Source organism: Prinia subflava, chromosome 4 (assembly GCF_021018805.1).
Source record: "Prinia subflava isolate CZ2003 ecotype Zambia chromosome 4, Cam_Psub_1.2, whole genome shotgun sequence".
Taxonomy (NCBI): Eukaryota; Metazoa; Chordata; class Aves; order Passeriformes; family Cisticolidae; genus Prinia; species Prinia subflava.
In genome coordinates, this window is record NC_086250.1 from 67,947,426 (window position 1) to 67,973,442 (window position 26,017).

At 42.9% G+C, this 26,017-nt stretch overlaps 1 protein-coding gene across 2 annotated transcripts; it reads right to left on the reverse strand.

Moving 5' to 3' along the window:
• Positions 1–1,401: 1,401 nt before the first annotated feature.
• PROSER2 (proline and serine rich 2) lies at positions 1,402–25,801 on the reverse strand. Of its 2 annotated transcripts, none has more exons than XM_063397052.1 (4): positions 25,644–25,801; positions 16,202–16,417; positions 6,080–6,332; positions 1,402–5,161 (listed from the first exon to the last, which is right to left on the reverse strand). In XM_063397052.1, exons 2-4 carry the CDS (start codon positions 16,379–16,381, stop codon positions 4,170–4,172), a joined length of 1,425 nt encoding a protein of 474 aa, XP_063253122.1. In that variant the 5' UTR covers positions 16,382–16,417; positions 25,644–25,801; the 3' UTR covers positions 1,402–4,169. The 2 variants fall into 2 exon arrangements, with proteins under 2 accessions (XP_063253122.1, XP_063253121.1); XM_063397051.1 differs by having other exon boundaries at positions 6,077–6,332.
• Positions 25,802–26,017: the final 216 nt, after the last annotated feature.

Here is a 26,017-nt window from a genome sequence, read left to right on the forward strand (position 1 = left end):
TCCAGGCTGGGGAGGAGTGGCTGGGAAAGTGGCCAGTGGAAAGGGAGCTGGGGATGCCCAGGATGGGCCACTGCTGTCCCCGAGCTGTCCCAGTGCTGCTCCCTGCTCCAAGGCCCTTCCTTTGTCGCTGCCTCCAGAGCAATCCCACTGCAGCAGGAGCTGCTGTGCCTGAGCTGTGCTGCCCTGGCTCCCCCTCGGCCAGGAAGGGCAGTGAGCAGCCAGCTAAGGAAGGGCTGTGATTTCCACTTTGCTGGGTTCACCTGCACAACGCTCTGAGCTTGTTCAGCAGAGCTGGAAGTTACTCTGTGCCGAGACACAAACGAGACTAAAAACCTGCCCAAGCTGCTGGGTTAAAGCTACCACCTCCCTTCAGCCTCCTGCCTTCCCTGATCCCTCTGTGGATAACACTTGCTGAAGGTCTCTGTTATAGGGGAAAAACCAAATTCTGTATGTGTGTGTCTAAAACAGGAGTCAAAACATCCAAAGCTGCTTCCCTAAGCTGCAGCCACTTGAAAGGCTGCAGGTGCTGGGGCAGCTGTGAGGCTTCACCTGCAGCACGGGTGAGGCACTGGAACCTCCTTTAAGTTCCATTACAAACTGAGCCAAGTTAAATTCTCTCCCTCTGGCTGGAGCTGGACACAATTACAAAAGGCCACCTGCCCTGCCATGGCTGAGCCAGGTAGCTGAGCCCTGAGGCAGTCCTGGAAAGCTTGGAGACAAGGCTGCTGCCCCTGCTGCTGCTTTTTGGCTGCCACCACATCCAGCCTCAGGGATAAAAAAAAGTAGCTCAAGCAAATGGGAAGTATTTCTTTTTTTCTAGAGTGATTTCTATTCTCTCTAACACATGAGGTTTGGACAAATGCTCAACAACACCTGAAAGAAATCCTTCTTCAAAAGACAGAAAAGCAGCAAACACAGATGAGGGGATGGGTAGGAATGTCCTCTGACAGGGAACTTTGACCTGTGCAACAAGGAAGACTTCCACACTCAGCAGGACCACACTCATTTATGGTAACAGCCTTGGAAACAAAGATGTTATTCTTCTTTCACATATGAAATATTCCTCTTGGAAAGGTCATTTTAATAATGCAAAACATTGTGAGAGAGGGGCTTTTGTCTAATTCAAACAGTGTTCAGGATGAATTTCATTCCAAGGACCCTGATCACAGCTGCTGAAGCCCAGCAGTGAGAATACACATCTCTTGGCAGACATAGCCTTTTTGTTTTTTTTGGTCCCTCCTCCAGCACCTGCCATGACAGGGTTGGGCTCTGGCTCACACACATCCACAGTTGCAAAATGAAAGGTTATTAAATCACTATTAGCCATTAAGAAAAAGTCAACTCCCTCCTCCAAGAAAGAGTCATGCCACTGGGTGGCAAAGAACACAATGGCACCTCCCATCAGCCATCATTTCATTTGGTTTATTCTAGTTTAATAGATGATTTATCAGATTTGTGCAAGACAGTTACCTCTAGCACAAAGGGGAAGAAAGTAGAATCACAGCAACATATACACACAAAACAAGATACACAAAATAACGCTAAATTTATATACAGGTTATTAGCAGCTAGACTTAACTTCATTTAGTACATGGCTTTACTCACTACAGTTTTAGGCACAGAGAAGAATTTATCTGCTATGATGAAGGGCCACAATGAATACCTCGTTCCAAGTCCTCCCTGGGCAGAAACTGCTTTACCTAATGAAGATCAAACTCTCACTTCCCACCAGTTGAGGACACAGCCCTGCACAAAGGATGAGAGAACATGATCCAGCTAATTCAGCATACAGCAACTTTAGATATTAAATATCTGGGGTATTTTTAAGTAGGGTGACATTACACAGTTATTGAGCTGGACTGAATTTCAATGAAACAGTGTCAGGGTTTTCTTCCCCCCATTTGCTTTGCAAGGACTCTCAGCTGTAAACAACTCAAAGAAGAGCTGGCAAGAAATGATTAGATGTGCAGATTGCTTTGTATGTACTTCACATTCATAATGAAGAATTTGGTTTAACAGGATTTAAAGCACAAAGGCCATGAAACATTAATTTTACTTAGCAGGCTACGTTAATAACTTATGATGCATCATCCACATGTCAGCCTCCACTCCAGCCTGCACTGCAGCACGTGCTTGGGTGTATTTTCTGTGCTCCCTTGTCTTTCTGATTTAGGACTACAGACTCAGAGCCCAGCAGAACAAGCCTGTGCTTTACTTGCAGCACACAAACAGCCCTTTTCGTGTCAGCAGCACCCCTCACGTTTGATTATGCATGCCCAAGTGCTCTGCCAGCCCAGGAATGGCCACATATTTTAATTACTGATTGCTTCTGTATAGCAAGCCTGTCACATGATCAGGAACATGATCACTTACCCAGTGAAAACGCTGAAAAGAATAACTACATAACAGAACCAGCCAGATACCGTAACAACACAATTAAAAATTTAAGCAGCAAGCAGATAATTAAAAAAAAAAAACCAAAACAACTCTTAACTTATGAGGCAGGTTGAGAATGACACAAACATTTTTCCTTCACGACAGCTTCGTTTACAAGCACAGCTCAGCAAGTTTAAAACACTTTATCACAAGAAGTACAAACTTGTTTATCACAGTTATGTCAGAGCTCCTCGCCAAAGGGTGTGTCAGTTTCTGCTGGAGCCACCCCTCCTCTTCTCCAAGGTTTATTGCTCAGCTACTTTGGAGAAGGAGTGGGTTGGTCAAGGCCTTAGAAAGTGCAGAGAGTAAGTCAGTTTTTCCCTTTAGAAAAAAAAACCAAACCCAAAACAGTGAGAGATCAAACATGAAGGAATAACAAAAAAAAAATTGAGAGTTTGGCATTTGATTTAAAGTGGCTATTCTTGATGTTTTCAGGTAATACAAAAAGGGAAGGAGTTTCAGTGTGGAGGGGCAGCTTTGCCATATAAAAACCCCCAAAAACATACTAACACACAAATGTATTTCGGGACCATCTTTACCATCTTGTCTATTGAACAAAGGCAAAATGCCACCAACTTGGACCATTCAGGAATGATGTGCTCCTACATGCAGCTCTCCTGAAACTCCACATAGCCTCCAACAATTTTGGCTCTAACTTCTGTTATGCATTGGCAGGGCAGAATCAAATAAGGCTGTGAACAGAGGATTTTAGGGCTGTGAAACTACAGGAAGACCAAATGAAAGTTTCAGAAATAACTGAACTTATAATTTGTGTAGTACAGCTACAAAAAGCAGCAGTTCCTTGCCAGTAAGCCTAATGTAAAAGAGAAGACTTTTGACATACAGGTCTGGCTTTTGGTACAAAGTTAACTTGTTCCTATGGCTTCTCTGCTGCGAGGTCCTCCCTGGACAGAGCAGTTGGGGTCACAGATTGTCAGAGACTCTTTGGCTGTCAGTGTGAAATGCTGTGCTCGGGGCATTTCCTTGGGGCTTTCCTGGTGCCTTTCCCTGGACACGTGGCTTGCCCAGGCGTGAAGGAGAAGCAGGCTGGGAAGGGAGGGGAGACTCCAGGTGCAGCAGCAGTGAGGCAGTCACCCACTCAAAGCTTGGGCTGCACTGCCCAGGACAAGGCTGAAGCCACCCTGTGCACAGTTCTGAGTCAAGGGCAGAGTAAGGGAGCAGAAGACTCCACCTCTGGCAGGGCAAGAAGCCAAGCCAGATAACACAGACAACAGAAAGTCACAGAAAGGTGTCACACTGTCAGAAATTTCAGCTGTGACATCATCTCAAGCTCCCATGGACAGACAGACAGACAATAGGGGCAGGACAGACAGAGCTCTTTGTTTTGGCTTCAGAAAGAGCAAAAGCAGGATCTACCATTCAGTTTGCTATGTACAACAATACTGCACTGTACACTTCATTAACGAGATGCTGCCTGCTACAGTCCAGCATTAATTAAATAAAATTCCTCTTCATCACAAAGAGCAACAGATGAGTATCTCTGTAGGAAGGAGAGCCAAACCCCACTGCTGTACATGACCCTTCGTGGTGCCAGTCCTTCTGGGATAAACACAAGTGGCCATTCCACAGTGTCTAATACCTTCCTGGCTTGCCTGAAGCAGAGAACTTTCCCTTTTTTCTTCCAATCCACTTGATCCCAGTCCTGTTGGGACTGTTCTAGCACAAAGCGATGCTATGACTTTCCCCCCACTGCCACAACATTCCCATCCAAGTTATGCAGTCTCTTTCAGCAGTCCCAGTTTCCGGAGTGCCTCTCTCCTGGCTTCTTCAGTGGAGCCACGGCCAGAGAACTTCACCGTTATCCCTTGGGATCGAAATCCTGAAGGTCTAGGCAGCGAACCCGACCTCCTCCTCATGTCCAGGCTTACAGCAGGTTGTTTATAATCATTACAACTTTTCTCTGTGCTCTGCTGTGCACTGCCGACTTTGTTAGTGGCAAGAGCCACCTCTGGTTTGATTGTTACAGTTTTGCCCATAGGAAGGAAAGGGCTGGGCTCACTTTTTAAAACCTCGTGGATGTTTTGATATCCATTGGTAACAGCATCTGACTGCTTGGGCTGCACATCAAGCTGCTGAGTGCTCGGGGCATGGTCCACTCGGTCCTGAGCTGGCTTTCCCTTAACTAGACCAAGCTTTGTCAGGGCTTCATAGCGTGTTTGCTCAGAGGAGAGATCCCGTAAGGAAGAACTTCTGTTCCGTGACAAGAAATCGTTTCTGTGCAGCTTCTCCTCCAGTTCAGCTGCCAGAAGAGCTCCCCCGTTGATGTTGGCCAGCACCTGGGCCCGCCGCTCCTGGACGTTAACCGCTGCTCTGGAAATGGTCTCGCTGAATTCCTTGCCACTCACATTTGTTATGTTGATGTTGCTTGGGAACCGGTGCAGTTTGGGGGCGGGGGCAGGAGGGTGCTTGGGTGCTGTGGGATGATCACCGTTGGCTACCGGGGCTTTCTTCCTGTCGGAATTCCCTTCCTTGAGGGCGCCGGGGAAGCGTGCCCGGCTCTCCACCTGCTGCTCACAGATCTTCTGGGCCACGATGAGAGGAGTGGGGATGGAACGGAGCAACTTTGGGTGCTGCACTGGGGCAGGGGGTGGAGGAGGAAGAGGAAGAGTCTCAGACACCGTTGGTGGTGGTGCAGGGGGGTGTGGGGGAAGGTCAGCAGGTACAGCTGGCTGAGGGCTCTCGGCTCTCCGAGTGGCATCCAACACTAAAAGGTAAACCAGCAGAGACTGTCATTAATTCTTCACACAGAGCAGAATGCAAGCTAAAATGCTGCTTTTAGAAGCATTTCTCCCTTCCTTTCTAACTCAACCTCAGCCCATATAGCCAGAAGAAACTCTAACTGAAGTCCCAGCAATGGCATCTCATAGGCAATGCTATAGCTCAAATCACCACATTTACACTGTGTCACTATCATGGCCATCTCTCTGCCTTTCACTCACAGTCTGCATGTTTCTTCACTGTGCTTCAATGGCTGCTCCTTCGTAGGAGTTTTGCAGTTCTTATTTTTTATTAAAACAGCCAGAGAGGACACATTGTGTCCCACTGTGTGTCCTAGCTAGATAGATTCATTGTCCAAACAGAGAGAATGCACTCTACAGGGTGACAAAAACAATGTGCTATCTTGTCACAAACTCACTGACAGGATTGTGTGCCTTTCAATCCCATACAGAGTAACACTGAAAACAATCTGCTATCTTAAAACCCTTGGAGAAAAATCATAAAAAGCCTTGGAGAAGAGCAGAGCATGAACAGGTTGGTGAATACAGTCTGCCTTGTGGCAGTGACTGTGCACAACAGTGACAACTCAGTCTCCAGGCAGAGGACTGAGACAGCAAACCAACAACTTCAATAGATGCATGACCCCCGTGAGGGAAAAGGAAAAAGGAGGAAAGAAGTTACAGTAGCAGCAAGAATTTCAAAAACCCTAAGGCAAATTAAAATCACAATCCTTAGAGCTCCTGATGAGTAACAAATTTATCAATTAATTAAATTGTCAATAAAATGGACAATGTATCTTGAGGTAGCAAGGAAGGTACAGAATTTCTTTAGTTGTTTCTGTGGACAACTGGAATAAGTCAGGTCTGGATCAAAAAGAAAACCCATACTTGCAAGAAACAACTACCTGGTTCTGTATCTCTGCTGGGAGGGCCTTCATGGTCACTGCTCTCAGGTGTTGACTGCACTAAGTCAATGATATCTTCAGTCTCTGAGTGACTGGACACGTTTTCCTCTGTTGACCTTGGGGACTGACAGTGGATGCCACTGTCACGTAGGGCCATCTCCTCCAAGTCATCTTCTAAGGCATCTATGGTTTCTTCAAAGAACATGAGAACATCCTGTTCTTCATGAGTTAAGTATTTCAAGCTTTCATCATCCTATGGGGAAAAAAGAAAAAAAAAGAGAGATTGACACCTTCCCAAAGAGACATTTAGATATTACAATGCTACAGGACAAAAAAAAATTAAAAATCGGAAGAGTAGCAATTGGTGTTGCATCCTTTAGTTTAGCAAAGAAGTCTTCATTTGAGCTGTACAGAAGAAATTACTAAAAGATTATAAAAGCCATAAGAGCTACAACTCTTCCCCCAAATAAAAAAAAACCAAAAAACCCCACTCACCTAAAAAACCCCAACAACAACCACCACCAAACCAAAAAACCACAAACCAAAGCAGCCCTACACTCACCTGTGCCAAGGTTAGGATGGCTTCTCTGATTCCAAACTGGGGCAAACTGTGTTCTGTGTCAGATTCAGGGACAAGGCTTGGGGAACAACAAGGGAGGGAAAGGGTGCACTCAGGACAGTCCCAGAAATGGTTTGATTCCCTCTCAGCTCAAGTCCAAAGAGTGACTTGGCTTCTAGAGGCAAAGCTGGAGCTGAGAAGTGTCTCTGCCACTACAAACTATAAATTATCCAGAGGTACATAAGAGATTACAAAGAGGTAATAGTAAGGAAGGAGATTATTTCCAAAGATTTGAGTTACAGAAAGGAGAACCCAAGAATAAATATGAAGATCTGTTCCCTACAGTATAGTGCCTTGGGCTATTTTCTTCAGCAGGAAATAATCCTGTAGACCACAGAAGTGATAAATAATCGCTTGGATTATCCAGTCTTCATTTTCTCTGAGTCACTACTCTTAATTAACTTGATTAACACATTGTCATTATTCAAAGCTGGGCAGCAAAGCACTAACTTTTCCCTCCACCCTGGGAAACACTCACTTTTCCAGAAGCTTGAAGATGACAAAGAATGATTAAGAAAGGCACTGCATTAAAATAATGGATACAGGGGAGACATTTCCCAGGAGAGCTGTAAGTTCTGGAATGCAAGTATATATTGTTGAAAAGCAAGTGAGGTTTTCCCATTTCTGGACTGAATTTCTCTCCTTCCAAGCACATACTGTAAACTTTGCTGTCTCTAACTCAACAAGAAGCACCAAGGACACCTCATTGCACGTGCAGACAAGGTAAAAAGGCTACTTCTCAGTAGAGGGCTAGGACAATTTAGGTAAATACATAAAAGTATGCAGTACAAATATCCAAGAGGTAGCACGTTCTTGCTAGGGCAGCACAACTTGCTTCAAACTCACCATGCCTGTTCAGATCATCTTACATTAGATTAGACTAAAAAAACCTGTGTGCAGCTTGACCTGTTAACTCCTTGCACAAACAAAGCTTTTATCCTCATTCTCAGCATTAAAAATAAAAACAACGTAGCTCTGTAGCAAAGTAATGCCTATAGATTAAGAAATATAATGTGCTGCATTGTACCCAGTGGCAGTTGATCTCCAAGCACTCAGATGAGAAAATAAATGCTCTGAGGTTCTTAGCTGCCTTTGCCTGTGTGGCCAATAGAACATTTGGTGGGTGGGAAAGATGTACAAAGGTGTGGTTATTTCTGACTTAGTCTTACTATCCACAGTGTACTGTCAAAATAAGTAACTTATTCCAGCTTGCAGCAAAAATGCTACAAAAGCTAAAATTTGGATGCCATTTGCCACTGCTGGTTTAAAAGATGAACTTCAAAGGGTGACGTAGTCCACAGCTCACACCCACCACATGTCAGTTTTCAAAGGCCAAGGAAAGTTTTACAGCTGCACTTGAAAAGCAAGAGACAGACAAGCCTTCCTTTTTTGTTTTTTGGTTGGGTTTTTTGTGTGTGTGTGTGGTTTTTTCCTTAATGCATGTTGCAATCTCCTTCCTTCCCCACCCAAATACTCATAGGGCTGCTATGTCTAGTAGGCGAGAGAATGACAGGAAAGGAGCCCTTGTTAGGTAGCCTTGAGCTGAGCTGAACAGGACTCCAAGAACCTTTTGTCGAGGGTGAGCTCATTGCAAGAGCCAGACTTACACAGGCAAAGGAAGAGAAGAGGGGGCTGTGTTTAAGAAGGCACAGTGGCAACAAATCCAGAGTATGGTACAGGAATTACTGTGTGCACCTAAAAAACTGCTCCCACATGACCTTAACTTGTTTGGTCAAGAGCTGAGCAAAGAATAAAGCAAGGAAGCAAAGACTTCCAAAAGCACTTCCTTCCATCCTTTTCTGTGCTGCAAGACTGAACATTTTTCCATGCCAGGTAAGATTTGCAGGAGAGCTTTGCCTGATTTAACCATCCCTCATGGATCTTGCTGAAATGAGCAGTGTCCTTTTAGGTAAAGGATCTAAATTGAGTAACAATTCCTTTGCAAACACATTTGTAATAAATAGCATACCAAGATGTGAAAGGCCAACTTCATCCCTGTTAGCACAGGGATGTTCCATTTGTTTCCTCATGCAGTTTCCCTTCAAGATGATCAATGTCACATTTCATCAGAAAAAAAAAAAAAAACAAAACCAAAACCAACAGCTCTGGAGCGTAGGCAGTGTTAGGTCAGGGCACTGTACTGAGATGCAAGGCATCCAGTCTGGATAGAAACTCCCTCAGGCAAGGCATGTTTCAGTCTGCCAGCCAAGGAAACAATCCCATTTCAGACACACAATCACGGTGGAAAAAACCTACTCAGGCTGGTCAAACCAAAGGAGCTCAGAGATGTAAAGCATGCAGTGACTTGCTTTATTCCCACCTGTATTACTTGTATTGTAGTAAAGCCTTCAGAAAGATGGGAGGAATTTTTGTAAAGTAAAGGTGGCGGTTTTAACTAAGGCTACCAAGTCTATTTGCAATTAGTTCATTTTCTATATATTCCAGGTACTGGAACAGATCATATTCTTTCCAGGCTGGTTTTCCAGGCTTCCTTTTTTCTTGATGAATCTGTGTTTTTTAATAGTCAAAGAAAAGTCTTTTCAGCTACTTGGGTTATTCACCTCATAGTTTCCATCTACTCCCTACTTTTGATACACAAACACACCTCCCTAAACTGAATCTCACACACTTAACACCACAAACTTTAAAACTACTGTGAAAAGACAGCCTGAATTTGAAACTTGAATATTGTGCCCCAGCTTAAAATTATATTAAATTAGGAGGATTTAAAAGACTGCTTGGATAGAAGACATTTGGGATGCAAACAGCTGAAATAGCTGAGTATGCTCAGCTGACATTAATATTTTAGATTTCTGTGCGGCTAAAATTTCCTGCTTATGCCAAACAGGAAAGAGTCTGTTATAACAGTGTTTGGTATAAAAGAGGAAAAAAAAAGTAATAAGAGAAAGAAAAGAAGAATAGATTCTATTTCATAGAAAAGATTTGTTGATTCCTTTCCTACCTGTTCAAAACAATGACTCAATATCCAGAGGCCCACAACAATCCAGATCTAAAATCCTAAGACCAGTACAGCTTTGACAGAAACAGAACACCACAGGAAATCCCAAGACATCTGCAGCGCTTAAAAAAAAATCTTCCAAAACCTGCTAAGGAACCAAACTTCACTTAGCAAAATACCAGGAGAATGCCAGATTCAACTGATTTATCAATCACTGAAGAATTAATAGGCAAATTCCATGGGAAAGAAGTGACTGGATGCTTCTCTAAAGGGCCATGAAAGGATCAAACTAATGTGTAGTACAAAGGCCAGTGTAGCACCACCTGGGCCACAGTCTGTTAATAACAAGGCAATTCTAATGTTAGAAGGGGTGAAAAGGAAAGCCCTGCATGCAGGAACTGTATGAGAACATGTATAAAAGCTTTAGCACAGAAGAAGTCAAGTACCTCTGACTAGATTTACAAGAAATGAGATGGAATGGATTGTACTGTGCTGTTACTGAAGCTGAAAGCAAGTGAATTACAGAAGAACATGAACTACTACACAGGATCAGACCAAAAAGCCCATTTAGCTCAGTAGCCTTCAGCAGCTACGAGCACACAAGACTAGGGAGAGAGGCTGGGAGGGGTGTTGTGTATATTGGATGGACGTATTCTTTCCTCCCCTAAATCCTTCCAGTTTCCAGCAATATATGGCTTAAAGACTTCCCAGATTCATCGGCATCTGTGTATTTAATAGCCCTTAATGAGCTTTTCTAGCATGAATTCATCTTATTGTTTGAGCCATGGAAATGACTGGCATTCACAGCATTCTGTGGCAGGGAGTTCCAGAGTGTAATTGTGTGCTGTGGCAAAAAGTGCTTCCTCTACAACCCACTATCTGATGGTTTTAATAATACCATTTCATTTGGTGAAGAAGAACTATAATATTGAGTGCTGTTTTCTTCGGTTTACGAGCATAATTGTACCCGTGTGCTTCATAAGAGGTAGCAAAGCATATAATCAATAGGTCCGAAGTGAGGAAACAAATTATCTACAAGCACTTAAAAGATAAACTAGATGAGCTAAAATCATAAACTGACTAAATTACTCCTAACCTACTTTTAAAGAAAGCAAGCTGAATATCTACTTAAACTCTGAACACATCTCTTTTACAAACAAAATTAGGCTGATCAGCCTATAGAAATTAAAGGGATAAAGAAACTGTGTTAGAACAACATTGAGAAAAATGAGGAGACATTTCAGCCAAAGGTCACTAAATCAATTTCATTAAAAAATCAAATAATTTCACACCAAGTTAATTTCTTATGAGAAGGTTATTGACTCGACCAATAGGTACAAGCACATACCTTGATCTGAAACCTTTATAACACGGCCCCCAAAAATAAACTCACAGATGAACAAAAAATGATGCTGAGATGAAGTTACTGCAAGGCACCTGCACAATCTGTGATTCTGTCAGTTTAAGTGCCATAAAGAGGGAAAAAAATCTGCTGTTCAGGGATGCAGATCTCATTCTGGGATATATTAACCAGGGTGATGACATGACAGCACATCCTCATTTGGAACACAGAGTTCAGATTCAGTTGCTGAACTTTGGAAAGGATGCAGCCAAGCTGGGCAGGGTCCAGAACAAAGCAGGGAGTGTTGCAAACCTAGCTGCACAGGAAAGCTGAAATAATGGAGCATGTTATATTTAAAACAGGGGAGAATGAATGGGTGGTGGGCAGATGCAGCCCTGTGTCCCTGTGTATATTTTAACATATAAAAAGTTGACCACACATATAATCCCAACAAATGTTCTCCACATTCACTGAAGGTGAGACAAGCAGCAGTCAGCTTTCACACTACAGAAACTTTAATGCAAGTATTCCATGAAAAGTAGTGGAACACACAAAGAAAACACTCTGGAAGTTCAGGAATGCCTATCAGCATGGTTTAAAAAGCAGATTTGCCCACCTGCTTGAATAATCTCTATATACCAGATCCTGCCTTGAAGCACAATGATACAGTTTGTGCACAGAGCCCAAACTGCCTCCAGGATCTATATTCTCCCTAGCACACTTTACAGCAAGATCATTCCTTGCTAGGAGTCAGGCTCTTATTTTTCCAAGGCACACTGCTTCCAGGTCATACTAGTATCAGTTTAAAGTGGATGAAGCATTGCATAGCTCTCTCCACACCCTGGAAGGAATGGCTTCCACCTGCCCCAAGGCAGCTGTATCCATACAAAGTAAACAGACAGAAATTCTTCTCATTTTTTTGTGTATTGTTATTTGGCAAAGTCCTTGGACATGGTGAAAGGTCTTGTAGTACAGTAAAGCCTGTGGAGTATCAGTGTCAAGGAGGAAAAAGGCATTCATGTTATGAAAGGAGTCCATCTCAGGTCTTTCCCTTGAATGTACCTGAAGTGCAGCTCAGCATCACAAGACTCATTCAAATTGTGAGGAAAACAAGTGGCAGTAGCTAACAGACATGATCTGTCCTTTTCCAGAACCCCTAAATCCACACTGGATTCCCAGTGGATTCTCTTTGGGGAGGTTAAGGTAAAGAGATACCAACATGGTGCACTTAGAATTAGGTCTGTTGCATCTGAATTATCTGTACTGAACCAAAAAAAGGACAAGGATCATAACAATGGATTTTTAGGCTACAAGAGATATCACAACTACAAAACAACCAGGTCAGCCCTGAGTTAAATGAATGGGTGTGTGAAACAAAACACTGAGCCAGCTCAGAATACTCACAGCATACTTGCTCTTCATGTCTATGTAACAAACGTTCAGAATGTCACCTGTACTACACAAGGGATCCAGGAGTGACAAACCATCTTCACTGACTGGCTGACAAGTCTTGTTAGAGCTAGAGAGGAAGCTTGTTTGAAGAAATAACAATCAGAACAAGCAAAACCTCTTTTTTAGAGTCATGGCCTCTCCCAGTTTAAGCCATTTGATTAGTGATCAAATGAAATAGTCACTTGAACAAATTCTAGAGGTCACCAAAGCTCCAAAAAGAGTGGTGGTGAACTATGGCATTAACCAAGGATTTATCTGATCCAAAGGAAAAAAAAATTAAAAACCCAACAATGTGATCCACCAAGAATAACAAGAACTCACTATCCCTCAAAGTTATCCCTCAGTAAGACATGTTCAGATACAGAAGGTAAAGTACCAAAGTTGTAGCAACAGATCCAAGGCACTGACACAGCTCATTATTAATGCAGTTCCAATTAGCACAGCTCACTTCAGGTACAACCAGCACCTCTGCCATGGTTTTCACAGGTAGCACAACTGTCCTAGCACATTATTCAAACGTAGAAACTAAAGCAGTTACTCATGGCTGAGAATAGATACCCAGGCCAATGATCAGAGAGAAGCACTGAAAGAAGGATTGGCTTTAAGAAGCTGGTCTGTGCCTATTCAGTCAGTGGAACAAGACAAATTGTTTCAAAAAAATCCAAGACCTAGCTTTATCTTCGAATTAAGTGTCCTTAAATTGCTGCAACTGTATTTCATAGCAAGTTAATTCTTTTACCATATGTCAGGCAGTGTCATTCCAGCCTGGGTTTTGGAAGCTAGAATTGCCAAGAACAGAGTGTTTTTGTTTGCCCTCACCCTTGGATAAGCACAACTGATTCCATGCATAAAGAAAACACATTTCTCTCAAGCAGATGTATGGATTCCCTCTTTGTTAAAAAGACCCCAAAATATATGTGCAAATTCATGTCCTCATATGTAACAACTTTTATGGTTACTAACGTTCATCTGAAATGAAGATATCAAGGCACACATTCCTCTCATCTCAACTCAACCTGCTGTGACAGATTTGGCAGAATAAATCCAGAACTGAACATCTATAATTCCTATGGAAATACTCCTAAAAATACAGGCAGCATCTTGCTTTCCATTTAAAAAAATAAGTTTGGCTCAGAGGCCTGCAGTTGTCAAAGATTAGCTGAAAGCATCACTATATAGGTAAGAGAAGCTGAGAAATCTGGCAAACTTAAACTGAAGTGACAACAGCTGACTGGGAAGGATCCCACACACAGAATTTTAAGACCTTTTTAGCACAAGGCAATTGATGTCCATCTCCTAGTCATTCCTAAACTGACAACCAGTTCCCAGCAAGCGATGCCAGCACAGACAGGATGCAGGACCAGCCAGGAGTCAGCTAAACCAGCTGTGAGCAGTCAGCAAAGGCTAAAACCAGTCCAAGTGTTTGTCCCTATTATCACATCCCTGGGTTTGTTTGAATTCCACAGATGCAATACAAAGGTTATATTTAGTGACTAATGCAGTTTGACACTGAGAAGCTTAAGAGCCTGGTTTTTTACAATCAAGTAGGAAGAAACCTGCAGCAGTATGGGCCTGTCACTTCTTTCCTTTACAATGCCATTACAAGAACCCAAAAAATCAAAGCCAACCCTGACCTTTCTTGCCACATCTCTAGGTGAACAGATCCAGGAAAATGATAAATGAAGAGGCAGTTAGGTCTTTAGTTGCTGCTGTTTCAGAACCAGTGAAGGTCCAGTGTGGCTGAAAATACATCCCCTCCTTTCTCAGAACTGGCATAATAGAAATTCTTCATCTACACAAAGTCATCTATCCCTTTCTTCTCATTAGGCCATCAAAGCTTCTGCATCTTCTGAACTTTTATAACAAAACTACTGAGGCAAGAAGATAACGTCTCTAGCAGCATGTTCCAGCAATTAGGCAGAACAGGCAGAATTTCCTTCATGTTCAGTTTAACACAGACCCCTTCTCAAATTCAGAAAATGAAATGATGCCTGTACTGAGAAGAGTTTATATCATCCAACCTGTTACTCCACACATGCAAGCTGTCAGCCTTGTTGGACATGGCACCTACTCCACTGCTGGAAGAAGAATCATGGAAGGGGATCTGTAGCATCACAATTAAATTTGTTGGTACACAATTCAGTGTCTTCATGCACAAACTCAAACAGGACAAACGAAAGGCTCTGTGAACTGCTAATTCACAGGTCTGATGGGAATTGCCTAAGCCTGCAGCCAACTTTTACTCCATCTATAAATTACTGCATTACAGAGTAGGAAGAGATTCCAATTCCGGCTGATGCATCATCATATGGGTTATCACATGGCAGCATCTACCTGGACTAAGGGAATTTACGTCATTTTCTGACACAGCAGACCTGGGATGAAGCTGTACAAACAGACTGATTTATACATAGCTTTGTTATTCAATGCTGATTTTTTCAAATGTCCAGTCTTGTGCTTCTACTGCAGCTAAGAATAAAACCCAAGGAAACATAATTGACTATTACTGTGTTAACCTGGAAACTAGTGGTAGAGTAATAAGCAAAATTAACTTGCAATTCTGTGTAAAATTAAATTGTAGTTCTCTAGCAAAGTACTACTTCCACTCTAAAATTCTCTAAAATTCAACCAGCTTTCATAAAATAAACAACACACACTAACTTCCTGATTTAAATTGTATACTTAACCTCCCCCATGCCAATCCTTCACAACTTTTTTCTAGAACAGATCAAAAACAGTTAAGGATCTAAATTTCATCATCCTTGTTTTGTGTTTTAACTAGCAACACAAGCTGAAGGATACAGCGTCATGTTAACAGTAAGTATTTTCAGTAGAAACAACAAAAAAAAGGAACAGCTTTAGAATTGCCTCCAGGTGCCAGAAAGCTCACACAGTAGCACAAAACCATGAGTGTGTCTGAGCTATATAAATAAATACAGGTTTTGCCACTCACTCTTTCACAGAAAACTACCACAATTAAAAGGAAACTATCAGGGAGGGCAGAGGGAAAGAGACAGAAAGCCTAACTCTATGTTGAAGGCAAGAGAGAAATTTAGATTTCCAGTTAGGGCAAGCACGTTTATCAGAGTGCTCTTTCCTCAATTAAAAATGGATGCTTTTCAAATGGTTGGGATGATTAAAAAAAATATGGAAGGAACCATACCTGCTTTCTAGGCTTAGCCTGCCACAGTACAAAGTGTACTGTTGAGTTCCCTACCTGATTCACCCTGCTAATTGGGAAGAATGCAGAAGTGCATCCTACTCCCTCAGTTACTCACTCACTATTTAAATGGCCACACACTCATACTCACTAATGCCAGCACGGCTTTGTTTATGGTGACATATTTGTTACTCATCTAATTAAGGTGGAATAAGCTGAGACCTTTATACAGAAGCGTCAACAAAGAGATTAAACAAAAAGCAGTGTGCAGAACAACCACTATTCTTGAGATTTTTATGAGCTATTTAAGAAAGCAAGGGCAGAACAGCCCTTACTGCCATTCCTGGTTGGAAAGGCTGGAGAGGAGCACTCTCCAAGCTCTAAGAGACAATCAGACCAGAATAACAAGCTGTTATACCGAAGCTGAGAAGTTATTTCTGGCCTTTGAGTTTAACAACCGAGACAACACCAGCAACCACTTAGGATTAGAAATGGCAAAAATCAATCTTAATAGAACAAAAATCGCGTGATGTGGACAGAGCTATTAATGTAATCTGTATCACTATGCACAAGGCTCATTAAACACTTACCAAGGCAGGATTTCTGCACCTAGCTTGGCTGCCATGATTCTCCACGCTGCCAGCCCTTTCCATGCTCCCATGGGTGTGCTCCGGAGAGATTTCAGACGCCATTTCAGGAGAATCCACCAGCAGATTCCTAGGCATCACACCTTCTTGACTTACTGATCCTGACGCAGCACAGAATGCCATCAGTGTGTTACGTGGGGCTGCTTGCTTTATTCATGTCTGGGAACAGAGAACAATGTGGTATGGGGTTAAGTCTGCTTGTTAAAACACTTGAAAAGGAATGGAAAATAAATGGCAAAAAAAAAATCCCACACAAGTTAATAAAGGGCATATCTTTATGCCCTGAAACACTCCTATTGCTTAATGGGTATCTTTTAAAAAAGTTCTTGTTCAAAAATATGACTAAGAATCCAACATAAAAAGTTTCTGTAGCCCATCTCTCGTGCTTCCAAACCAGATGCCCACGGACAGTTCGAAGCAAGGTCTCTGCATATACCCTTGTCCTACAAATTCAGTTTGTGTTTTCCATTATGGCACATCATTAACAGTAACAAAATCCCACTGGCTGAGATACCAACTGGCCCAGCTCAAGTACCTTTATCATTATTTGGTTTTAAGCAAGAATTCTATTTATTGGATCATATGAGGGAAACAGAACCCATTCATTTCCTAACACTGCTGCAGTTAACTCGTGCTACTGAAGCAGTTCTATGCCACCTGCTTATGGTGAAAGATCCATGAGCAGAACTTGGAGCCATTTTTGTATCAGCGCATTAAAAATTGCATTTTAAAGCTTCCAGAGCTTTTATTTCACTCAGCCATGAAGAAACAGTACTTGTACATTTGGAAGACACTTACTGAAACAGACGTATGCACCAACACTCACTGGAGCAAAAGCCCCTGGTATTTTAAGCTTTCCCTGTGCCCAGAGTTCTGTTAAACCTCTGAATTGTCATCATCTCCCAAAACACTCTGGTAGAACTTTTATTATCAAGGACACAAATACAAAAGTCAGTGCACTAACACCATGAGCAGGGGGTAGACAAAACACAGAACCCAACACATTAAACCACCCTTTGCAATGAGCAATTGCCTTGCTTGCTAACACTCCACCTTTCCACCCACCCTGCCTGTGACCCGTGGACAGCAGTGACACATTCCTCAAAACAGCTGGCTCTGAGGTGCCACCTTATATGCAACCAGCTGGGAAATGGACACCGTTCCCCTGACACTGCACAAATTAAATGAGATGCTCCTGCTTCCCAAGTGCTTCTCCCTTTGTTACAGCCCAAGAGGCGACACGACACGAGAAGCAAAGTCAAGCCCGCATTTCCAATTCAATCGGATTGCTTCTCCTTGCTCCCCACAGCTGTGGGCTGAGAAACCAGAGCCTTCTGGTAAGCTGATTAGTGTTTCATAGCAGTGAGATAACATCTGCCAATACTGAGCAACAATTCCATCCTGCTGATCCCTCCTCCCAGGAGAGGGCTATGACATTACCAGAGGTGCGTGGCAGCACCAACGTGTCCTGTGGGAAAGTTCCCACACAATGTAGCTAGGCTGCAGTCCAGCAAGTCTTGGAAGCACATCCACAACCCAGAGCGCTGGGTTGCCACAACAAAAACATCTCAGAGCCCTTCTTATGAACATTAGGTCTAATGATCAAATTTAGTCTTACTTTTACACAAAAAGAATGTTCTTCCTTTTTTTTCCCCTATTAAGAACTTTATCAATGATACAATGCTTCCTCAGGATAATGGGCTTTAAGTGATGCCCAGAGAGGTAGAAACATGGTCCTGGTTTTTAAACTCTCAGGACAGGCAGACACAGGAGCACTGAGGCAGCTGCTGCAGAAAGCTAAACAGGAAAACGGCAGCCCAAGTGTGGAACACATCCTCCAACAGCAGCTCCATCTCCAACAAACCCCATGGTGCTGAAAAGCCACACACAAACACACCCACACAAGAAAATATATGCAATTTTTAGAAGCCAACACTATCAGTGAAAATCTTGACTCCTCTGAAATCGTACACATGAACAAACACACACAAATCCATATATGATTTTTAGAAGGCAAGACTATGGGAGAATCTTGACACCTCTGAAATTCACAGAAAAGTCCCACTGACTTCAGATTCCATCCTTTGGCTGTCAAGGTGATGTTCAGATGGAAAAGAAAGACCAGCAAGAGGTGAATACTTCTACTGACATTCAACACAAGGCAAATATTTCTCTTCAGCAATTTTAAGCTGCAGCATCAAATTTTTATCCAGGTGTCCCCCAATATAAACTGAATATGCCATGTTTGTTCAGTTCTTCAGTGATGCTATAGACAACTATGAGATTTCTAGAATTACACTCAAAACTATGAAGATTTTATGGACTATATTATGAAAGGTCACTGCTGCAGATTACAACAGATACCATAAATAAAATCCACATTTAAAGATTAACCAGGAGAAGATATTAATCAATGTTACCAAGAAACAAATCAAGAGGCCCAGATTTTGAGGGAGAAGTATTTAAGAAGTATTCTGCTTTTTCCAACAGCAGTACTTCAGTTTAACCAGGACTAAGTTCATGGGAGGCTATCTGCATTCAGGACAGCAGGAACACTCAGATTCAGCAGCAATAAACATTAAAGCCACGAACTCTAAATAACAACAAATAACTCTGCTCCCAGCAAGCTCCCATTACTCATTCTGGAGCTCCAGTTCAGATGTTTCACAAAGCTCCTGAACAGTGACTAAAGGCAGTGAATGTGACTGGTTCAGAGAGCCGCCCACACAAGAGCCAGTATCAAACATTACAGCACTGGTCCTGCTTTTGTGTTGGAAGCTGGGGCTTCTTTGGGAGTTTTACTCATTTCAGAAAACTTGGGAGCTGTGCAATGGCCTGTGAGCCAGCAGAAAAGGTGTGGGGGATGATTTTATTTCTCTTCTACCTTTTGCATCATCATTAACACATCAAAGGTACATGTCAATAAAATCATAATCCATTCAGATACATTATTTCTTCTCCCCTTTTCTGTGTTTTTTATGCTTTGAGAAACTCCTACACCTTTGTACAGTGTCTAGAGCAGCTAAAGCTGATGTGAGGCTGTCCAGCACTGCTGCAATACATACAGCATGTTTTACAGACAAATTCCTCTCCTAATCATGGTGAACAGTGAAGTCCCTTCATCCTCTTTATGTGATCTCTATTAAGTGAAAGACTTTATAAGTTTAAGATTGAAATAGCCAAGAATCTAATGAATTTCCAGACCCCACTGTCTGTTTCAGTAGGATTGCCAAGGTAACAAGCAGGGTTCAAAAATAAGGTAACCTTGCTCAGAGAGAGCAGGAACAGCAGGACGACAGGCAGCTGTTCCTCCTGACCTTCAGAGATGCATTAAAAATGAAAGTTGCTCGCAATGGGATTTGTTATTCAGTCATTGTAGCTGGGTATTTTCTAGCTTGGCTTAAGAGATGCGTGCCTTTACCATTAGGGATTAATAATAGAAAAATATCAGACCATGACACAGGAGTGCAGAAGTGTGACAGGAACAGTACTATTTGGAGAAAGGATCCCAGATATTAAACCAGAAATGCATTTTAGGGCAGATGTGATTCTATCATCTGAAGTGATCACTTCTTGGTTACAGCAAAGATAGCCTTTATGAGATATTTAGAACAATACAAGTCACATATCATGCCTGTTTTTAAGAGAGTAGAAGGAGGAAATTGAAAGATTCTAAAGTTAGCACTGAACTTCACCTCCCAAGATTTAATTTTGCTTTGACAGAGGCAAATAATTCAGAGAGAATGTATTAAGTTACCATCAAAGATAAGGTGCGGTCTGTCCTTTCAAATAGGATATGTTTATAGTTTTGCTGACTAAGGTTACTTCTTCACTGAAGCTGAATGTTAGCATTTACAAGGGACTTTTTCTATAGTAGCAGGAGATTGAAAGAATTTTTTATTAACAATCCTGTTTGAAGACTAGCTTAATAGGCAAAAAGATCAATCCCACAAAAGTGCAAGACATTTAAATGCTAAAAATCAACTGCTACGTAAGCCAGGAGCCAAAAGTCAGCAGACAGCACCAGGCCATTAACTGCACAACATACTTAAGGTGAGTTGACAATTTTTAGAAAATTATCATACATTTTTAAAAGGGTACAAGACCAGTCTGTCCCTTTCACTATGCATACAATTTCTAGAACACTCTTTGCATGAAACATTTCTCAAGATAGATTTCTAAGCCTCGTTGTACTCTGAGCATCACAAACTTTGCCTTTGTTCTTAACCAGCTCTTTCTCAGTGATTCAACTGAAACAGAAGAAGTGGCCTGTGAACTTCAGGCTGGTTTAATCTGTCAGCTGTGCACAGACACAGCAAAGCACACACTCAGTGCTGCACACACTGTCAGCTCCTTGCACTCCATGGTGGTGCCTGAGTTTGGAGAGTTAAGCATCTGTTGTCATTAGAAGTGTTACTATGGGATGGGTTTTATAAAAATGATGGTACAGGGACAGACTGGAAACCTTTATCAGCCTCTGGCAGTCAGCAGCAGAGCAGTAAAACAAGGCAAAGGAGAGGAGGAATTAATTCAGATTCCTTCCCAAAACAGGCCAGGTATTTGTGTCTAATAACCTCATGAATTTTTCCTTGTATTAAGTGCTCCTGCAACACACCTTTGACCAGCTGCACAAGACCAGAGCTGAACAAAACCAGCTGGCCCATGACATGTTTTCACTGAGCTGCTGCTGTTCCAAACTCCTCAAAACCTTCTGATGGTTAGTTTTGGTGGACACATTTCCCCCTTCTGACCGGGACTATCAGCAACTGAATTCTTCTTACGTCCTTCAGTATGTGAGTAAATCCTTGAGTTTTAGGGGTAACCCTACTCCTGTGATATACAGTAAGACTGAAGCTTTCTGGTAGATAACAGACTAAGTAACAGTGCTGCCCACAGAGGCCAAACCTCATAGGCAAGCTGACTAATTCCAGGAGTGCACAGGATAAACTGATGAGGCTTTGCTGAACATATAAGACCCACACAGAATCAGACAGTAAATTTATAAGCTGTTCTTACAGAAAGAAACAAAACACAACTGAAGTAACAACAAACAGCTGATGTTTAGGAACCAAGGTAAACCAAAACTGGCCAACATGGTTAAATTCTGCCTTTTCTTCTCCACATCACACATGTAGAAGCTTGTGATAACATTGAGTATGATTCACAGTCTTTATCTGCTTAAGAAAACCCCATGTGTTTGAAACAGTCATGGCTGTTTAATATCCAATAACCTGGAAATGTTCCTGCCCTTGTTCAGAGAGGAACTGTCACCACAGTATGGCCAACAAATAGAAATACTGACCATTAATAGAAAAAGAACAACAACAACAAAAAATACACAGACAAAGAATCCATGACAGTAAGGTCTGCTAAATGAGAGCCAGGCCAACAGCATTTTTATAGATACTTCCTTGGACATCAATATTGATTTGCAGAACAGGTGACAAGTAGGACTGAACAACGTTTAGCCAAGTGTGAACTCAGGGAGCTCTCAGGGCAGCCCATGACAGATATACAACTACATTGAAGTAATTATAGAGTGACAAAAACCACACAAGTATCCCAGAATTCAACGTATGTAACCCCAATATTTTGTTTTAAACTTTCTGGTTTCTGTGGCACATTTGTGACAATTCAAACTTTCCTCTACAGGCTGGGGAGCTACAAAATCCGTTAGTTTTAGAGCTAAAAACAAAGATTCTCTCAGTGCTCTAAATCTGGAAGCTGGAGCCTCAAGAAACACACTGAATGTCATTCATGCAACTTGCACTAGAATTTGTGAGAGTTGCCAACAGTGAAATAGCTAATCCTGTGTACATACATTTTTTGAAAGAACTAGATGGGCAAGGCACCAATTCAGCAAAATTTAAATCTGTCTGACTTCACTAGGACATTCTATCACACACTGAAATGGTTCGGTGAATTGGACCTCAAATGTAGCAACCACTTAAAAAGAAAGGAAACAATCACAAACTAACATTTTTACCACCTAAGTAATAATTCAATTACTACACTGAATTCTTCAAATCATGCTTTGCTCAGAAACAATGCCTAAGGTCACACCTTTGACCACTTTAATCCAAGCCTGATGATACCAGAAAATGAGGATTCCATACTGTGCTTCATTCTTAACTGGTCTTTCCAGATTTTTAAGAACATCCTTTTTACTGTTTTGAGACCCTATGATTTAGAGACTTTGTTACATACAACCAAGCCAGCACAAGAGCACAGCTCATCACTACCCTCATACTCCTCTTTGCAGTGTTTGGGAAACGCTCCTTCTTTTAAGGCAGTGGAATACCAGTGCAGGATTTGATGATGCTAAGCACATTAGTCCACCCTCAAAACAGAATTTATCAGGGTAAAAAAAAGGCATCTGTGATGCATGTGCCCACATATCTTTGCCTTTTCCCTTGTAAATAAACTCTGTTCCCAGTTCACTACATCAGCAACAGCCTCAGCTGAATCCTCTTGCCCGACACGAAGGCCAGTGGCAAAGGCTCCTATACAACATTTTGGATTAAACCACCAAAGATCCTTGAAGTGCTCACAGTTCCCACTCATGTACAGTGACAGAATCCCTTCCTGCCCCAACTAAAAATAAAACTACAGCCAGTGACAGGTAGTTACTTTTCTGTAGATTAAGGCTTTACCCACGGATAATGATAAGGATCTCACTGGTACTCTCCAGTTGAGATTTGATGACCAGTGGCTGCTCAGGGGGAGAACTGCATGTGATACCCAGAGCTGCCTCATCCAGTCCTGTATGGGGCTTTAAACACATCCAGGTGATGGCTGAGTGCTCCTCTGACTTCCTATGTCCTTATGGAAATTTCAACAAGGAAAACATCCCATTCTTTTCAAGTCACTCTTTTTAAATCCCCCCTGTTAACATCAGGGTGGTGCTATCTGTGACAGCCAACGCTTTAGAACCATGAAGTGTACATAAACAATTTCAGGCACAGACGCCTCTGTAATTAGTCAACTTCTGTCTTGTTACAGGTGCAGCATTGCCGGGGTTTAGGGTTTCATTATGTAACTGCTGCTACAGTCATAGCAATGGTGAGCCAAATCCTGTTTTACACAGTATTTAGGATAGCAAGACAATTTTCAGCCCCAGTACATCTGTGTCACGGTCTCACAACTGGATTTTATGCTGCTCTCCTATGTTTCTTTTTGTGACTGCTGTAGGGAAGAAAGCAGAGGACGTCTGAAGCACAAAACATGGCTGTTTACTTTAAAAATTAACTAATTTAGGACGTTTCATTCCTATGTCAGTACATAAAGGTCTGCCTGCCCAAGGTAAACAAAGCTGAAAACAGCACTGGCAAAACAGAGCAGTAGGCTCTGGGCCCTGGACTTTACTAGGTACAGGGGTAATGCATACACACCCAATTGAAAAGAATATATTTAAGCAGTTAGTTATACTGGAAATTAAAAGCACTCGCTTTTATTTTTTAATTAAAAAAAAAAAAAAGGAGAAGGGAGGATTTGGTAACAGTAACAGCCTGTCTGGCTGGCTTTGAAAGCCACATTCATATACTCATTTATTTTCATGCTCCAGTATTTCAGAAGGTCAGTCAGCCTGAGACTTGTCAACTGCTCAGGAGTTAAGTTGTTCCAGTTACTATATCCAACCAGCAGTCTGGCTGCCAACATTCTCGGTTAATATTTCTCTCAGAGGCATGCAGAGAAAAAAAGCAGCTATAACTAACAGGATGACAAGAGTGTTACTACTGACAAAACAGAGATGCAATATAGAAATCTCCCCGTTCCTTTCTAATGCCAGGCATTACTTGCACTTCTAGTCATAAAACTTCATTCTACTCATTCACTCCCTATTGTAAAACCCCCAAACAAATCACTGATAAGAAAGACACTGCTGGGAAAATCTGTTTCATTTCTGAGAAATAAGCAATATCTTCATTTCTTAGAGACCCAAGCAAGCAATATTTTTCCCCTCTTATTGTTTAAACATCAGCTCCCCCCTTATACAACAGTAATTCCTGCAAAGGAAGGAGAAAAGCCACAATCATAATTCTTTTAAGTAGTACTTGTACAAAGAAGGCCATCTACAATGCTGCATTAGTCAAGGATCTATGTCAAAGTCTTAAAATAATACCTTTTTATTAGCATAAGCCAGAAATTGCAAAAGCTTTTAAAGCTAAGACTTATGCTTTAGGGTTTGGAAAGAAGGCTTTTCTTCTGTCTTTCATAAAAGGGAGGGGAAAGGAAAAAACTGTTACATTTCCGATACTTGTTACAGCTTAAAATCCTTGGAAAAAGTTCAGAAATATTCATCTTATCTCTTGTCTTATCTCTTTCCTATTTCATCTGCATGTTTGTTACCACAGAAATCATCTCTTGCTACACCCATGCACAGGACCAAACACAAGAGCTCCACTTCCAGCAACCTCCTCTCGCTGCCACACTGAAACAAAAACTATTCAGGAAACATGCCCTTGAGATCCTGGATTACTGAAAATCCCGAGAATGTTTTTAAGGCTGTGCTTTCTCTTAACACGCACTAAACCTCACCCAAACCACCTAAGATTAAGATATTAAGAAGCACAAGCCATCTCATGCTTACCACCTCCAGATGGAAAAGGCACCTGACAGGGGGAAGGGGAAGAAAAGTCTCCTGAACGGGAATCTGCTCCTGTTTACACCAGCAGCTTTTCCAATGGAAACCCGAAATTGCAGACGGCCGAAAAGCAAAGAGGAGGCACAAAGGCAGCTGTTCCTCATCATCCTTAGTCAGGCAGGAACAGCACACATAAAAGTTTTACAGGTATGAAACCTTCACTCAAATATTTTTTTTAAAGTTGCCGATTAGCAGAGGCAAATTTTAGGTTACGCTACGGAAGAACAAGAAATCCACAGGGGTAAAAAAATTCCTAACAGCTCAACAGTGGGAAGCCAAGCCTCACACACGGCAGGGCAGCAGTTTGCTGACAGTTTTTCTCTTCTCCCCCTGTGTACCAAAAGTAACCCAAGCCCAAAGCTGCTCTACGGGGCTGAGCCGGTCCCGGTCCCTGTCCCCGGTCCCGCCCGCCGCCCAGAGCCCGCGCAGCGCACGGAGCACCCGGCGTCCCGGCCGCCGCTGCTCTTGGAACAGGAGGGACGAATAATTAAAAATCCATTAGTGAGTAATAAGAAAAACGCCGAAGCACTGCCGTGGCGGGCTGGCAGGGGCCAGCAGCTCCGCGGCCTCTCCCCGCAGCGAGACCGAGCCGGGGGCCGGCGGGGCGGTGCGAGCTCGTCCCCTCACGCCAGCGGACCCCAGAGGCGGGAGGGACGAGCCGGGGAGCCGGGAGAGCCAAGACCCCCGCAGCTGGGGACCCCCGCAGGGCGACAGGAGACCCCGAGGAGGGACCGCACTCACCGGCTTTGCGGTCCGCGCCTCTCCCAGCCGAGCGCTGAACGAGCCCGGGAGGAGGGCGGGCAGGTGGCCGGAGCAGCGCCGCGGGCTCCGCCGAGCTGCCGCCCCGAACTCATGCGCACTGCGCCGGCCGCCACCCACGGCGGGCGGATAAAGCGGCCGGGCGGTGGCTCAGCCCGGCCCGGCTCCGCCTCGCCCGGGCGGGACCGCCGCCTTTGTCCCGGCGCTCGGGGCAGGGCGTGAGGGAGGGAGTCTGCTCTTCCGAATCACAGCTGCGGTGCGGTCGGGGTGAGGGGCTGCGCTGCCCCAGGAGCGGAGCCCAGGGTGTTGGAGCTACGAAGTTCGTCAAGGATGTGGAGAAACTCACTTGTGAGGAA